At 44.5% G+C, this 17,925-nt stretch overlaps 1 protein-coding gene across 1 annotated transcript; it reads left to right on the forward strand.

Annotated features, from left to right (window-relative positions):
* The first annotated feature begins 13,980 nt into the window (after positions 1-13,980).
* On the forward strand, positions 13,981-17,021 carry LOC125547538. Its single transcript, XM_048711368.1, has 4 exons — positions 13,981-14,661; positions 15,577-15,691; positions 16,417-16,612; positions 16,736-17,021. The coding sequence occupies exons 1-4, from the start codon at positions 14,135-14,137 to the stop codon at positions 16,891-16,893; spliced, it is 996 nt and encodes a 331-aa protein (XP_048567325.1). The 5' UTR covers positions 13,981-14,134; the 3' UTR covers positions 16,894-17,021.
* Positions 17,022-17,925: the final 904 nt, after the last annotated feature.

Genomic DNA, 17,925 nt, shown 5'->3' on the forward strand with positions numbered 1-17,925 from the left:
TTGCAAGACATTATATATGTCAATTATACAATGCTATCTTGTTGCAAAGGCATTATATATGTGAATTATGCAATGCCATGCTGTTTAGCCAATCATCATGTATGTCAATTATATCATGCTATCATTTTTTTGTATTACGTGTTCCATTTGTCGACAATGTTTGTATATTCAACTACTCTTCATGTGCATCAGCCATTTGAAGCGGTGATGGAAGTATCTGGAGTGAAAACAAGGTATTCAGAGCAGACAATGCTACCTGCTGAAGCAGACATCTTGCTGGTTACAGAGAGCTCCTCAGAGGAGGATTCAGAGACTGATGACCAGTCCTATTTCCCCCCTGAGGTCTATGCTCAAACTTGGCAGGGTTATATTACCCATGTCATGCATGTTGTCTTGCATTGCTTAGTTTTTACATCATATATGGATTGCCATCTGCTTACTTGCTTACTATATAAATCATATATTTGAATTATATCATGCCATCATGTTTACATAGTACATACACATCATCTATCTGAATTATGGCATGGCAACCCATTTAATAAAGACATCATATAGTTATATCATCTCATCCTGTTTAGTGTTTACAGTCATCATATTTTGAATTATGGCATTCTATCCGTGAATGTATGTGAATTATGGCATGCCAACCTATTTAATAAACACATTATATAGTTATGTCATGTCATCCTGTTTACATAGTCTCATATTTTGAACTATGTCTTTCCATCTTTTTTAGTTCGCCATCATAATGTGAAATTGTGTCATGCTATCCTGTTTAGTTAGCCATCATATATGTGAAATTGTGTCATGCTATCCTGTTTGGTTAGACAACATAAATATGAATTATTTCATGCCCTCTTTTATTCCCCACTATCCATTGCACATGTCTATCATACAATGTCTATACTTTCAATTACTTTTCTTGTTTATCAGCCATTTGAATTAGAGAGCGTGATGGCAGTATCTAAGGGAGTAACAACACGGTCTTCAGAAAAGATAGTGCTACTAGTTGATGCAGATAGAACCACGGTTGTACTTGCCCAAGGACCAGATCCACCACACATAACCCAGACTCTCGCAGATTGTACCCCTACCTAGTTGGACAGAGAACTAGCTACACCCCTTCTAACCCCAACCCCGGCAAATAGTAACCCAGTTCCAGTTGACACAGCACCGTCTCCACCACAGAGCACCCAAACACGAGCAGTTAGTAAGGGAACTACAGTGCCCAAAGCACGAGGACCACCACTCCGAATCCCAACTCAATGCTTAAAGGAGAAGAAGATTTGTTCTTAGGTCAGGTTCTGTAGCTATGGTTCATACTCCTTTGCTCTTGCATTACTGTATTTACTCATACCAACTATTTTCAAATTTGAAGGATGGAACTGAAACTTCAATGGCACAACAGGTATGTTTTAAACCTGTTTCTTTAATTGGTTTGCTGTTGTAACTTGCTCTATGTTGATTTCAGTTTAAATTGAATAAACATTTATGTTCTCATGTCATGGACATTACAAGTGTTGTTATTGCTCTATAGTTACCCACACTTATATTCTGTCTATTCTGCTTTGTCTTGAACAAATATTATTTGAACTGTGTCTCTATCTTGATTTGGCAACAAAAACTAGAATGATATAGACCATAAAGTGACAATGGTACATAGATATATGTTTGTTTCATGTTGTTATCCTGTCCACTTTACTACTAAACTCATTTACCAAAATGAGTTTCATATACAACATGGTAAACATGTGATGTGTCTGCTTGTTTCTCTTTTAGAATGCGGACAAAATATTGGAGAACAGCACCGCGTTATCCAATGGTAAAGGAAGTAATGCAGATAAGGTTCAAGATAGTGAGACATCCCTGTTGGTCTCCAAGAAAGCTGATAAAAACTATCTTGACGACAGTGAGGGAACCCAAAAGTCCTGTCTCGATGTAGTGTTCGAGTTACTAGCCACTACTGCTGGCACAAGCTCTTCGAACTCGCTGCCTGAATCAGTTTGTCTTCTGGAGTCTCAACTTCAAGTTGAAAGACATCGATCAGATGTGCTGCGACAGGAAGCTGAAGGACTAAGGAAGTCCCTGCAGAATTCAGATGCATATTTTCTAGTGCAACAACAAGCGCTGGAGGATTTAAGCGCCAAACAAGAGAAAGTTAATAAGCTTGCTAAGCATCTTGCCAGCATTATGGGTACCTAGGATATTGTTTCTTGAGATCTTCTGAAGTGGTTTCAGTTCTGGATTTGTTTTGCTGCGGCGTTTATTTGCGCTGGTCGCCAACTTTAACAACCAGTGTATATGATATGTTGCTTTGTTCCCTATATTTGCACTGGTGGCGAACTTTGATGCCCAGTGGATGTAATATGTGTAATAGCCGTGATAGCCTAGCATTAGTTGCTTGCTTATTTATTTCCTTGTTGTCTTGTTTATTTGTTTGCTTGTAGTCATTGCAGTTCTTTTTCCGTGGTTAGCTAGTGGCTGCAATAACCTATTTTTTAAAACTAGGCCACAATAACCATGGGCTAATATTTACTGTAGTGACACTGGGCCTCCTACTGGCCATAGAAACAGTGGGCCTTCTACGGGCCGTAGAAACAATGGGCCTTCTGCAGGTCGTATCATCAATGGGCCTTATACAGGCCATATGATCGATTGGCCAAACATGGGCCAAACAGACCGCATTATGGCCGTAAACGGGCTAGAGTTGGAATCGTCCGTTCATGGGTCGACCATAACGGGCCATCGTTAATAGGCCATATTTGATGACGCTATGAAAACGGCCCAACGTATTAATGGACCACAAACGGGCCGACTATAACCACGGGCTGAATTTGGCCCACAAGCAGAAAATGATAGTAACGGACCGTAAGTAAACGAATGCTGGAAATGAGCCCAAGAATAAATGGGCTCTGAGAAGGCCGAAAGATAACATGGGCTGGAAACGGCCCAACGGAATAACAGGCCGTTAATGGGTATAAAGTGATACACTGTTCATTACGGTGGGCCAGTTTCACCACGGGCCTTTAATGGGTGTAAAGTGATACGCTGTTCATTACGGGTCAGTTTCACCACAGGCCGTTAATAGGCCAAGAGTTACATAGGGCCTCATATGGGCTGAAAGACGTCATGGGCCATACATGCGCCAGAAGTGAAAACGGGCTGGAATCATATTGGATGGCCCAGATGACGCTACTGGGCCTAATTCAGATATGGCGTAACGGGCCTTGGGTTAGCGGGCTGTAAATGGGCTATATGCGAACATGCCGTTAATAGGCTTTCCATGGGCCGGACTGCCACCTTTTGACCAAGTCAAACGGGCCGGCCTTTTCATAGGAATGGGCCTCTGTTGGGCCGTGCCACGTGTCGACGTATCATAGGCGCCTTCCGTCCAATGAGTGGATGACATCTGTCCCAATGATGAGTCAACATGTGTTTCCTCCAGCCAATGATGATTTTACACGTGGAAAATCCCCATTGGTCGGGGCTGTTAACGGGTTATCGGATCCAAAACCCGACCCGATAGCTTAACGGCGTTCCGTTACGGTGGATGCCACGTGTCGGTCACCCTTGATGAAAGCACTTCTATGACGCATGATTTATCGTCATGGAAGTGGACACTTCCGTGATGATAATTTTGGTAATGTCATGGAACACTTCTACGACAGCACAAGTATGACTATCTTGATTCTGTCATAAAATCGTCATGGATGTACATGCATGACAAAAAACGCGACCTACTGTGACAAACACGTATCATCACGGAAGTGTATTTTTTTGTAGTGGGTGTTAATGCTTCCTCCTCGAGTTGGGGTAGCAACCTGCGCTTTGGGTAACTTTTGGTTGGGCGCTCGAGTTCGTATTCCTCGGCTGCTAGCACTTAGGTCCATCTATCCGCTAGCAGATCTTGATCAGCTTGAAGCTGTTGTTGCTTTTTCTTTAGGCATTTTGCTGTGGCTATGAGCCGGCGCTTGAAGCGCTCCTGCTCGACGGGATCCTCGGGCACGATAAATTCTTCGTTGCCGAGGCTGACCTCGTCATTGGAGAGAGGTATGTAATTCTCATCCTCTGATTCTCCGTTTGCCGCCTGTTCCTTAGGGCTAGCTTGCCCATCCTCCCGCTTGAAGCCTGGCTGGAGGGGATTGTCTTCGGCACTGTCCGCAGCGTTATTGTCTCTTGTGCCGGTATCGTTGCTTTTGCTATGGCGGGGCTTAGAGCGGCGCCGATGACGCCGGTGCTTAGATTGCTTCTCGAGGGGATTATCCTCCGCTGCCTTATTGCCATCGCTTTCTTTGGGGGTGTCCACCATGTATATATCATATGATGAGGTGGTTGGCCAGCGCCCTGTGGGCGGTGGTTCCTGTTCTTCTCTTGCATCATCGTCCATCCCGTCGATGTCTTCGGAGCCGAAATCAAGCATGTCGGTTAAGTCGTCGACAGTGGCTATTAAGTGGGTGGTGGGTGGGGGACGAATTTCTTCGTCGTCCGCTTCCCGCTCGAGCTGGACACAGTTCAGCCAAGGGCCTCCTGACAAGGAGAGAGACCTTAATGAATTTAGCACATCGCCCAAGGGCGAGTGCTGAAAGATATCGGCAGAGGTAAACTCCATGATCGGTGCCCAATCAGATTCGATAGGCACGGACACAGGCGTTTCGGAGCCTGTGGCTGGGGACGAATCCAAGGGTCCAGCAACATAGGTCCCATAGGGGGTGAAGTCAGTATTCGGCTCTACTACCGCTGAGTGTGCGGCCTACGTGGTGGGGTCCATCCACCCGTCCTCGGAAGGCACGATATGCTCCAGATTGAGGGTCGGAGTAGCCACAGGTGTGATCTCCCGAACACCGTCCGGCGGCAGAGCTAAGTCATGCTCGTCGTGACTGTGCGGCGCACCTAACATGGGCTCGAATCCGTCGAAGATCAAGTCTCCGTGGATGTCGGCAATATAGTTCAAGCTTCCAAACCTGATCTGATGGCTAGGGGCGTAGCTCTTGATCTGCTCCAGATGGCCAAGCGAGTTGGCCCGTAGTACGAAGCCGCCGAATACAAAGATCTGTCCGGGGAGAAAAACCTCACCCTGGATCGCATTGTTGCCGATGATCGAAGGAGCCATCAAGCCTTATGGTGACGACACAGTGGAACTCTCAATGGAAGCACCAATGTCGGTGTCAAAACCGGCGGATCTCGGGTAGGGGGGTCCCAAACTGTGTGTCTAAGGCAGATGGTAACAGGAGGCAGGGACCCAATGTTTACCCAGGTTCGGGCCCTCTCGATGGAGGTAATACCCTACTTCCTGCTTGATTGATCTTGATGATATGAGTATTACAAGAGTTGATCTACCACGAGATCGTACAGGCTAAACCCTAGAAGCTAGCCTATGATTATGATTGTTGTTGTCCTACGGACTAAACCCTCCGGTTTATATAGACACGGAGGGGGCTAGGGTTACACAGAGTCGGTTACAAGGGAGGATATCTACATATCCGAACTGCCAAGCTTTCCTTCCACGCAAAGGAGAGTCCCACCCGGACACGGGACGAAGTCTTCAATCTTGTATCTTCATAGTCCAACAGTCCGACCGAAGGATATAGTCCGGCTGTCCGAGGACCCCTTAATCTAGGACTCCCTCATAGGTCTCGAAGACCGTAAAGACGTTGAGGTCGTCGTCGTCCGGAGGGTACTTCTCAGAGGTCATATTGGTGAGGATAGCCTCACCACTCTTGGCTACCTGCCGGAGCACCCAACATGCCCGAAGGCTGTGAGTTGGTTCAGAATTCGGCGTCGTGTGTATCCGACAGGGCTTGTCGAGCCATTCATCAAGGACAATTATGTGTCCCGTTGAGGGCTTATTTTTCTTGTCCGTAAGGTGATGATCAGGTGCCCCATGAGGGTGCATCCTTTTTGCCTGTCCGGTCGGTGGCTTAAAGGCAGGCGGTTCCCACCGAGCTGTCTGGGCTTTCCAGGCGCTTTCCATGGCGCAATATTTCTGTACTATGTGTGCCAAATCTGCAAACTGCAGTATGCGGCGTCGGTTGAGGGCATTGAGGATACCCTCGTCCGTACAGTGGTGGCAAAATACTGAAACCGCGTTGTCGTTGCAGCAATCTTTGATCTTGTTTTTAACAAGGAGGAATCGGGCCCAGAAGTGATGGACTGTTTCCTGAGGTTGCTGCCGCACATACATTAGGTCGCATATGTCCGGAGGACCAGAATTTCTTGGGGAATATTGCTTGTGGTGGGTGGGCGGGTTTAAATCCGAACCCTAGCCCACTATGTGATCCGAAGTTTTAAGAATTTCTGAGGTCACCAGCCCAGGATCCGGAGTATCTTGGGGGTTTTTAGGTTCGACGCCTGGTTCTATGTTCGGAGGACAAGAAGTCTCTTCCCGAAGATGGGTATCCGGCTTGCAGGGCTCGGAAATCCGAACATAGCTTGTTCTCAGCATAGGGAGAGTTATCCTTGGCCTGCTCCTCCACAACCGCAACCAGATGGGTGATTGGCGGGGACTTGATTTCCCTCTGATCGGGTTTAAGCCCGATCCGATCGTAGTTTGTCGCGACCCCTAGCGTGGCGATGCAATCGAGAAGTTCGTTCAAAGATGAAACATCTGTTGGATCCATCTTATCGGAGTGTTCAAGGCCAATGCGGAGATGATTTTTGGTGGTTTGGGGGACCGGCTTTGGCTTAACGGCCGAGCGGGCGCCCATGGTAAAACTGCCGAGCTGGAGGATCTACCCAGGAGCTAGGGCCCTTCCAGAGGTGATTTTGTCGTTGATGAAAAGACGAACCATCGATCCTTCTATTGACGACACGGAGGAACTCTCAATGAAAGCACCAATTTCGGTGTCAAAACCGGCTGATCTCGGGTAGGGGGTCCCAAACTGTGCGTCTGAGGATCGAAGGTAACAAGAGACAAGGGACACAATGTTTACCCGTGTTCGGGCCCTCTTAATGGAGGTAATACCCTACTTCCTGCTTGATTGAATTTGATGAGTATAGGGGTTACAAGAGTTGATCTACCTCGAGATCATAATGGCTAAACCCTAGATGTCTAGTCTATATGATTATGATTGTCTCTACGGACTAAACCCTCTGGTTTATATAGACACCGGAAGGGGCTAGGGTTGTACAAAGTCGGTTTACAGAGAAAGGAAACAACACGTGTGGCCGCCAAGCTTTCTATCCATGCAACAGAGAGTCCCATCCGGACATGGGGAAAAGCCTTCTATCTTGTATCTTCACGGCACATCAGTCCGGCCCATGTCACATAGCCCGTATTCCCGAGGACCCCCTTATCTAGGACTCCCTCAATGGGCATCTCCATAGCCCGTTTATTAGCCGTGTTGATGTGAGACCTTCTTCCTTTTTGTCTTCTCCACACAACCTCCACCATCATATTCTATTCCACCTATAGTGTTATATCCATGGCTCATGCTCATGTATTGTGTGAAAGTTGAAAAGGCTTGAGAACACTAAAAGTATGAAACAATTTCTTGGCTTGTTATCGGGGTTGTGCATGATGAAATACTTTGTGTGATGAAGATGGAGCATAGCCAGACTATATGATTTTGTAGGGATAACTTTCTTTGGCCATGTTATTTTGAGAAGACATGATTGCTTTATTAGTATGCTTGAAGTATTATTGTCTTAATGTCAAATGATAGACTATTGCTTTGAATCACTCGTGTCTTAATATTCATGACATGATTAGATTATATGATCAAAATTATGCTAGGTAGCATTCCACATCAAAAATTATCTTTTTTATCATTTACCTACTCGAGGATGAGGAGGAATTAAGCTTGGGGATGCTGGTATGTCTCCATCATATCTATAATTTTTGATTGTTCCATGCCAATATTCTACAACTTTTACATACTTTTGGCAACAATTTATATGATTTTCTTGGACTAACATATTGATCCTGTGCCTAGTGCCAGTTCATGTTTTTTGTTTCACAGAAAATCCATATCAAACATAGTCCAAACAGGATAAAAACTTATGGAGATTTTTTTGCAATATATGTGAATTTTGGGAAGTGGAATCAACGCGAGACGGTGCCCGAGGGGCCCACAAGGGTGAGCGGCGCGCCCTGGGCCCTTGTGGTCACCCCGTAAGGCGGTTGGTGCCTTTCTTCTAGCGCAAGAAAGCTAATATCCGGATAAAAATCGTGTTAAAATTTCAATCCAATCGGAATTACGAATCTCCGGCAATTTAAGAAATGGTGAAAGGCCAGAATCTGGGAGCGCAAACACACACACACACACACACACACACAGAGAGATCCAATCTCAGAGGGGCTCTCGCCCCTCCACCGCCATGGAGGCCATGGACCAGAGGTGAAACCCTTCTCCCATCTAGGGGGAAGGTCAAGGAAGAAGAAGAAGGAGGGGGGCTCTCCCCCCTCTCTCCCGGTGGCACCGGAACACCGCCGGGGCCATCATCGTGACAGCGATCTACACTAGCAACTTCGCCGCCGTCATCACCAACTCTCTCCCCCTCTATGCAGTAGTGTAACACCTCTTCTCCTAGCTGTAATATCTACTTAAACGTGGTGCTCAATTCTATATATTATTTCCCAATGATGTATGGCTATCCTATGATGTTTGAGTAGATCTTTTTTGTCCTATGGGTTAATTGATGATTGTGATTGGTTTGAGTTGTATGTTTTATTATTGGTGTTGTCCTATGGTACTCTCTATGTCTTACAAGAGTGAGGGATCCCCGCTGTAGGGTTTGCAATATGTTCATGATTTGCTTGGTGGGTTGCTAGAGTGATAGAAGTTTAAACCCGAGTAAGTAGGTTGTTTGTGTATGGAGTAAAGAGGACTTGATACTTTAATGCTATGGTTGGGTTTTACATTAATGATCTTTAGTAGTTACGGATGTTTGCTAGAGTTCCAATCATAAGTGCATATGATCCAAGAAGATAAAGTATGTTAGCTTATGCCTCTACCTCATATAAAATTGCAATAATGATTACCGGTCTAGTTATCGATTACCTAGGGACAAATAACTTTCTTGTGACAAAAAGCTCTCTACTAAAACTAACTTAGTTGTTTCTTTATCTAAACAACCCCTATTTGTTATTTGCGTTCTCTTTATTATCTTGCAAACCTATCCTACAACACCTTCAAAGTACTTCTAATTTCATACTTGTTCTAGGTAAAGCGAACGTAAAGCGTGCGTAGAGTTGTATCAATGGTCGATAGAACTTGAGGGAATATTTGTTCTACCTTTAGCTCCTCGTTGGGTTCAACACTCTTACTTATCGAAAGAGACTACAACTGATCCCCTATACTTGTGGGTTATCATGGAGAGAGCCACAATCTTATTTGTAAAGGTTCGGTCGCCGCCTTCAAGGGCACCAGTAGTGGAATCACGACATCTTGCAGTCCCTAGTGGCTTCTTGGGGAGCATTGTGCCTCTACATCGCACCAACGGAGATGTACCTCCCCCTAAAGGGAGGGAACTTCAGTAACACATCCTCGTCTTCACCGACTCCCCTTGTGGTTATTTCTTACCTTTATGCAAGCTCATATTGTGTTGTATCCTTTGCTTGCTTTTTATGTTGTTGTTGAGCTCATCATATAAGTTGTCCACCTAGTTACATATCTGGACTACCTATCTTGTTGCCAACCCTAATTTGTTAAAAGAGCTAAAAATTAGTAGTTGTCTATTCACCCCCGCTCTAGTCAATCATATCGATCCTTTCATGATGTATTCACTAAGTGTGTACTGATGTGAATTTGACATGGTTTCATATGGTATTTACACCATCTAATTAGTATGATATGTATCTCACGCGCTCTATCTCTCTCTAATATATATACATCCAAGTGTAATACGGTATTTGCACCATACTAGTAAGAAAAAGAAAAGAAAAAAGAAAAAACCTAGAAAACCGCTAAAATAAACACAAACAAACATACGAAAAACAATAAAACCAACGTTGGAACACATAGAAAAAAACATGCCCAGAAAATAGCTCCAGCTCGAATATGAATTGGATCGGCCAATAAAGTGCTCTTTCTTGCAGTAGGGTGAGAAATAGCTAGATTTTCTGAAATCAATAATTAAGAGGTACCCCTTGCAAATTTCACTCCTCGCTAGAGAAGTGCTGACAAGTGGTGCATTACATATGCGCCAATTGTCTCAACCTGGGTATATTCCCCTTTTTTGTATATTCATTTTTCTCAAAACGATTATGTCTTGAACTGTGCATCCAAATCTCGATCTTTTTCATCTTTGGATTTCTCGTGTCAAGATTTTAGAAACTAGAACCCATGTTAATTGGTTTGATGAACTCTTTTCCCAAGAAAAAACCAGGAAAAGGAAATAAAAAACAAAAAATACCGAAAGTTAGAAGGAAAAAATGAATGCGGAAGCACAGTTACGTTTCACTTTTTTGGAGACATAGGTTGCGCTTTCCCTTTTTTTGAGGAAGCACATACGTGCTTTTTCGTTTTCAGGAAGCGCAACTGTGGTTCTCATGGAAGCAAAGTTGTGTGCTTCTCACGGAAGCACAACAGTGGTTCTCGCAGAAGCACATGTTGTACTTCTCATATAAGTAACAAGTCCAAATTTTGAGTTAATTTTTCCTCTTTTTTTGTTCCCTAGTGCTAGGACTCTTCGGATTTTACCGCGTTAGGGCACCTCTTATATTTGTTTCCGCAAGGTTCTCAGTTGCAGAAGCATTTGAGAGTCTAAGGAAAGAACATCAAATTGTGGTGTAAAATCACGCCAATTAACATGATTTATTATTTCCTTAAAACAATAAACTAAAGAGGATAAGAAAGGGGCTTCGTGGAGGAGTCTAGAGCGCTTGATGGCGCACGGTATGAGCGTAGGCGCTCCTACCATTGGTCATACCATTCGGCGTCAACGTCGTCTGGTCAATTACTTCACTCTGACGCGATCCAATCAGAGTCTGGACGCCCAAAACAACTAGAAACTCATCTGGAACAAAAAACCCTAGCCCCTGGAAGGATTCTAGAGGGGGAATTGGGTAAGGGACTCCACCGCCGCATCACAAAATCGAGGAGGCATAACGTCATCACTATTCTATCTTCATCTCTTTGTAATATAGTAGTCCATTTGTGTATTACTTTGAAACTTCATCCATGATTCCCATGATTTATTCTTTGATGCTTATGGTCTCGATGCACGAGTAATCTTCCTAGTTATCGGGGACATGGAGGACCCTAGTATGTTTAGGATTGACTTTTGATAGGGAATGGCATCCTCTTTATATATTTATGTTAATGATCTTCTCGATGCTGAGTGAAATCGACCATCCAACATACGTCGCTTTTGGACGAAAGGTCATTACTATTGGCATGATGGTGGATTGCGAAGGTCGGTAGTAACAATGCTTACCTCCCTCCTTCGTGACTATTGCAATAGGGGGTAAACGGAGACCGCTTTAGTTGCGTCCATGGGGAAACCCTTAACTACAGTTCGGTAACCGGAGTGGGGATGAGCAGTAGTGGTGTATAGGATACAGGGATGTGGAATGTATGAACATATTTGTACTTAGCTCCGCCCACTTATAGAAACATATAAAGTGGCTTAGAAATCCGAACTTTGAATTATGCTTAGGCATGGGTCACATTAGATACATACTAGTGGGCAAGTTGGACTCCTTAAGAACGCTTAGCCGTACTAGAGGAACGAAGTATGTCTACCAGAGGGAGAGGGGGGAGGGTGAATGGGAGATTTAAAATTTCTTCCAGAAATTTCAAATCTCATGGAACTTAGGAACAGAATGAATTTAAACAGTTTACAATGATCAAACAAGAATTAGCGAGTAAAAACTAAAGCATGCGTTGAAAGGGATCACATGGCCAAAACTTAACATACAACATGAACCGAATGTAAATTGAGTATAGAGGTAACCAGTGATGCTTGGGCCTTGGCCCATTACTGCTCCTTTGCCCATTTGCATTGTCTCTCGCCCGTATGTATGTTGTTCATCATTGGTTTTTTGCTCGATTTTCCTGTTGCATGCTGTCAGATAGTTTATGGATTTGAAAAATAAAATGAACGGATTGCAAAAAATTTCACCATTTTGAAAAAAAACAGGAATTTTGAAAGAGGTCATTGATTTAAAAAAATATTAATTTTGAAAAAAAATCACAAAATATAAAAAGTTCATCAATTTTGAAAAAAATCATGTTTGGAAAAAGATCACTAATTTTAAAAAATCATAAAAATTAAAAATATATTGCAGATTTGAAAAGAAAAAGGAAAGAAAAGAAAAGGAGAAAAGAAAAAATAGTGTAAGAACCATCTAGTGAACCGGGACACGAACAGAAGAAAAGAATAAAAAGGATGTAAGTATTTCTCAGCAAGTGCCTTTTTTGCAAAGAAAAGCATAATAGAAAAAAATGGCAAAAATGCCAGCCCAGCACTGGAGGGGAGTGTGCGCCGGTTTGCGGTTAACACCATAACGGGCGCACTGGGCGTGAAGTAGGAGTTGGCTCAGCTGGGTCACTTTCGCTCAAAGAAAATAAATTATCTGGGCTACATCGGCCGTCTCTCTCTTCTCTGAAACAGAAGAAAAAGAAAAAGAGCAGTGATAGGCGCCGGCGCACGGGCCCAATTTTCGGCCGGTCGGCTGCCGAGCGTACGATACAGACTTTTCAATCGTACGATACAGCTTTTCCTTAAAAAGGTAGCGACCTAGTTTAGGCGTGCTTGCCGGCCGCCGCACTTGTCCTCGGCATCTCGTGCTTGCCGGTCACCCGTGCCACCGCGTCCACCCACCCGTGCTTGCTGGCGTTCGTGCCATTGCGCTCGTCTCAGCTGCCTCCGCTCGACATGGTTGTAGCTTGAACACAGACGGGTTCAAGCATGTGGTCACCATGGTTGCAACATCTCGGCCGTCTCCTTCTCCGGCCGCCGTCATTGACTTGCACCGCCACTGCCATGTCCAGCAAAAACAAATCTAAAAAGCAACAAAAACCTCCAATACACAGTTGAAGCAAAAAGATAAGCTGGTTCCAGCAAAACTTGATGCTATTTCCAGCAAATATCGAAAGCAACAAAAACCTCCGGTACTCGGTTGAAGCAAATAGATTTACCGGTTCCAACAAAACTTAATGATGGTTCCAGCAAAAATCTCAGCAACAAAAACCGATAAGCCAATTGTAGCAAATGAATTAGCCGGTTCCAGCAAAAAATAAATGCTAGTTCCAACAAAACAATCTCACTGAAAAAAGAGTCCAGTGCCCATAGTAGCAAAAAAAAAGACGGTTCCAGCAAAAATAAAGGCTGGTTCCAGCAAAAAAATGTGTTGCCTGCCCAGGGCGCGTCCGGTTCCAGCATCAAGGGACACTGCTTCCAGCATCAACATGTGCCGGTTGCAGCTCCCTGTAGGCCGGTTTCAGCATCGCTGCGTGAGCAGGAACCAGTCGCCGTCGTCGCGCACCATGGTGACGTAGCGGGTGCGCGAACTTGCAGCCCAGTCGTCGGGCCCTTTGCTCGCAGCTCCAAGGAGGGGAGCGTGTGTGTGCAGCATGTGCTTGTGCTCAACCTCGTCGATCCATGGTGTAATGCCTAGGATATGAGAGAGAAAAGCAAAAAATGCAAACAGCTCACCCCCTCTCATGGATATATGGTGGAAAATGTTACGAGGAACAGATAAGGCAACAAAAACGAACTCGATTTCATGAGGATTGGGTGTGGATTCCTGAAGAAAGAGCACAAGAAGAGAGATGAGAGATATTGAGCAAGGGGATTGAAGGAGGAGACGCCTCATATGGTCTCCAGAATATGCGAGGGGATAAGATGAAAGCGGTGGAGATAAATTTAGCTTTGTGGATGATGGGCCAGAGCTGTAGCAACGCGAGCGTAGCTTTGTGGGTGGTGGACCAGGACTGTAGCGACGCGAGTGTGGCGACCGGCCGAACACTCGGCCGGCTCACCGTTCCCAAACATTTACCAAAGAAAAAAGACACAAGAAATTCGTCGTGGTTGCTTACACCCAACGCTGCCGCTTCGTCATCAACCTCCACACCTTGTCCCAAAAAAAAAAAAAAAAAACTCAACACCGCCGTCTCCGAATTCCTCAATTCCAGAGGAGGCGAACCAACCCTGGATCGGATCCGGACTCCGACTGCTGGCCGGAACAATGGCAACGCAGTCGGAGCCGGCATCAACCCGTCGTCCTCCACCGCCCTCAACGACGGATTTATTTCCGTGCCCACCTTCTCCTGCGTCCGCCGCCGATTTTGTTTTACCCTTCGCCGGCTTGTCTGACGCTTCCGACGACGACATGGATAGTGCGGAAGATCGACCGTCCTTGGTTGCGGAGGAGGAGGACAAGCAGCCTGTTCCCTTTAGCGACGCTCCGTCTCCGGTGCGCGCCGTGCTCAACCGTCCGTGGCCATCCGCCGTCGTCATCCGGCCGGAGGATAATCCGTCCGGGAAATACCGCACTCTGGTGGCCACCGCCAAGGACATCGGGGACCCGATCTCGCCGGAGGAGATAGCCGCGCTGGAGGACAAGGAGGGCGACGACGCGGGCACACGGTTCTACAAGGCAGCTGCTCGGGCCAACGTCGTTATGAGGAATTACATCCATGAACACGGCAGCCTTTACATGGATGAGAACGGCAAGTACATGATGGACAACTCCGCCCAAGTTGAGGAAATACGGTAGCCTCTCCCTGCCACTACAGAAATTAATTATTCATGCATACTTGTTTGTTTTTGGTTCATGTCAAACTTTTTCCATCACTTATCTTCTGCTCAGTTTCCTCTTCACTTTTATGAACATGATTTGTTAGAACTTCAATGGGTTGATATATAGTAGTATCTGGGAATTTTCCTTTCGGCAAAATTGATTCTTTACAACCATTGGATTTGACTTACCGTAGATCTGCAAGTTGTAGTCTTCCCCTATCGGCGGCTTTGACCAAATGCACACACTCTTTTGTTGCTTGACCTTGTACTAAGGAGCCATTGTCTTGCGATTGGCTCGAACTCCTCAATATGTTGAAGCTAATTCCTCCTGCTCTCCTGTACCGCTAGTGGCAGTTAGAAGCTACATACCGTGAGCGATATTTGAAGCTTCCTCACTAGTCAATTATTGCGACCTGGTTGAATTGAACAATGCAGCTTATTGTCAAAATTGTTCAGCTTAATATGAAAGCTCTGCAGCAACTTAACATGAGCTCAAGAGGGGTGGTAACTGGAGCTAGTTTTTTCTCTTCAGTTCATGCAGGAGGGTTGCCTGTAAATTGTACCAACAGAAGTACCTGGAGTTCTCATTTTGTATCTGGGGGGGGGGGGGGGGGGGGGGGGGGGGGGGGGGGGGGGGGGGGGGCAGAAATTACCAATGTTCCACAATGGTTGAGTGTTTGTGCAAAGGCTAAATAATAAGGTTGTTCACGAGCTGATTTTGCTTTTACTTTTCTATCTCTTTTGTTTGAACTTCATTCCCTTTTGTCACTGACACTCTAAGCAAGGAAGTGAGGTCTTAATCCACTGGTGGATATTTTCACGTACTGTAAATCAGAAATTCCTTATTTGTCTGCTCAATGCTCTAATAATATGTTTCTATGATTGTAGTTGCAAGCATGTTACAGCAGAAGAAATGGAAGCGAAGATAATGAAGCAAGAGATGATTAAGGAGCAAACTTATTTATCAGAACTGGCTTTAGCGTGTTTCAACAAGAGGAGAAAGGTATAGCAGCCATTTTCCTATCTTCCATTTGCCATTTGGTTTCTGCTTATAAATTGTATGCAAGTCGGTGTTCTGTTCCGTGCCGGTATGTAGTCTTAGAAGAATACCAGATTTTGTTTCTTGACAGTATAAATAGAAACCTAAGCTCGCATACCTGAGGACTTGAACCTGGGTTTTGGATTTTGGGTTTGTACATCAACTCTCCCAACCAAGCGAGCTTGGTTTACTTCCTGAAAATATTAAATTAGGATCACTAGCTAGTACCATGAGCAGCACAAACTGCATGTTTCAAAATACTTTTAAGTGTAATTTATGAGTGTTTCACTTAAACTTAGGGAACCTCTTGAAAATTACAGACTTTCCCTATTCCACTTCTAGCATTCTGTAGTGGTTACTGATAATAATTCTTGTTAATCCAGTTAGAAGAATTAGCAGCCAACTCCATTGCATAGTTTGTTACGAATTTCTAGCAGTACATAACAGGCATTTCATTTTATTGTGTCCAGTTTTGGTTCTTCTAGTGGTGCTTCTTTGTACTGGATATTTTGTTCCCTTAGAGTTGCGTTTGATTATCTTATTAAGTCCCGTTTTCTGCTAGTTTGCAAGTGCAATCACCAATTACTTGCACCACATTACTGTGACAGTGCTCAATATGTAGCTGCACATATATTTTCTAAATCTGTTTTTTTTAATTTTCCTCTCTTCTCTCTGTGCCCAAATTGCAGGTGAAGTTTGAGTTGTGTGAGACATTGCTTTCTAGACTCTTTTACGAGAGCAGCCGTATTTTTACGCACCTAAATTTTGTCGCCAAGCGCAAGGATAAGAAGAAACTCTTTTTCGCGGAGATAGAGGACTGTGGACAGGGTGGTAAAGAGATCTTGGAAGTACGCTGTTGCGTTCCCCTGGATTCATTGTGTGAAGGTAAGCCTGCCGAATCTTCAGAACATCCTTCCACATCAATGATTTTCGTTTGTGTGTTTATTCCTGTTCACTTGCTATGTATTTTATTTTGGCACTGAACGGCCTCTGCTATTTGTTCCGCAGGTGGTTATTATTACTACTATCATGATCCTAGACGTGGCTGTAGGAAAGGGCTTGACTTCACGCGATGCTATGCCTGCACCGAGTTCCTGAAACATCCGGTTGACGGCTCAACGTACTCAGGAGGCCATGACCATCGTAGGAGGAACTATATAGTCTAGAACGTTGTTTACGTTGTTTCATTTATTTATCAGCGGTGGAGTCTCATTGTCGTTGAAGTCCATACCGGACCTTGCAGCAACGGGGGCACAGTGAGCTCAATTATATTAATCGATTCGCAGTGGATCCGTACACTTGTGACATACTCTGTCTTAAATATAAAAACGTTTTTGACACTAGTGTAGTGTTAAAAACGTTTTTATATTATGGGACGGAGGGAGTATTTCCTAAATATAAGATGTTTTGGCAGCTCAATTTAAACTGCCAAGGTGTCTTACATTTAGAAACAGAGGCAGTAGTACTTTGGATTAGTAGCATAGCAACCTTCGATTCTCTCCTATCGAGCCAGAAGTGATATTGCCTCTATTATGCAAGATCGTGGCACGTACTCTGATGTGTTAACCACTCCCTCAGTTTCTAAAGCTTTGTAGAGATTTTAATATGGATTATATTTAGACGTATATACACGCATTTTAAAGTGCACATTCAGTTTTGCTTGTATGTAGACGTATATACACACATTTTAAAGTGTACATTCAATTTTGCTTGTATGTAATCTGTATTGAAATATGTAAAAAAGACTTATATTTAGGAACGGAGGAAGTAAATGTGTACTGGTGTGACTGACATGCTCTCATTTGGTAGTTACACCACATGATTAGTATGATATGTGTAGGATCGTAAGTAGATCTAGAGGGAGAGGTGATTTGACTACTATCAAATACAATTCTAGTCTTTTCTCAATTTTATTTGTAGGCAAGTTTTGACAACAATCACAAGTCAAAAAACCCACTAGACACCGAGGTGTTCTCGGTGATCCGACACCTATAGAGCTCTCGCCGCTTGCCACTCCGGCAGCGGCACCCATCGCTCAAACTGCATGCCGTCCGCCCCTCCGGCCTAGGCGGCCAGCGCTCTCCGCCGCACGCCACTTCGGCAACCATCATTTTTGTCTAAGCAGCTGGGCAAGCTCTCGTCCTTGCCAACTCCATTCCAGTTCACGGCGGGAGCTGCTATTATTCCTGTCGGCTATC

The sequence above is a fragment of the Triticum urartu genome, chromosome 1 (assembly GCF_003073215.2).
Source record: "Triticum urartu cultivar G1812 chromosome 1, Tu2.1, whole genome shotgun sequence".
NCBI lineage: Eukaryota > Viridiplantae > Streptophyta > Magnoliopsida > Poales > Poaceae > Triticum > Triticum urartu.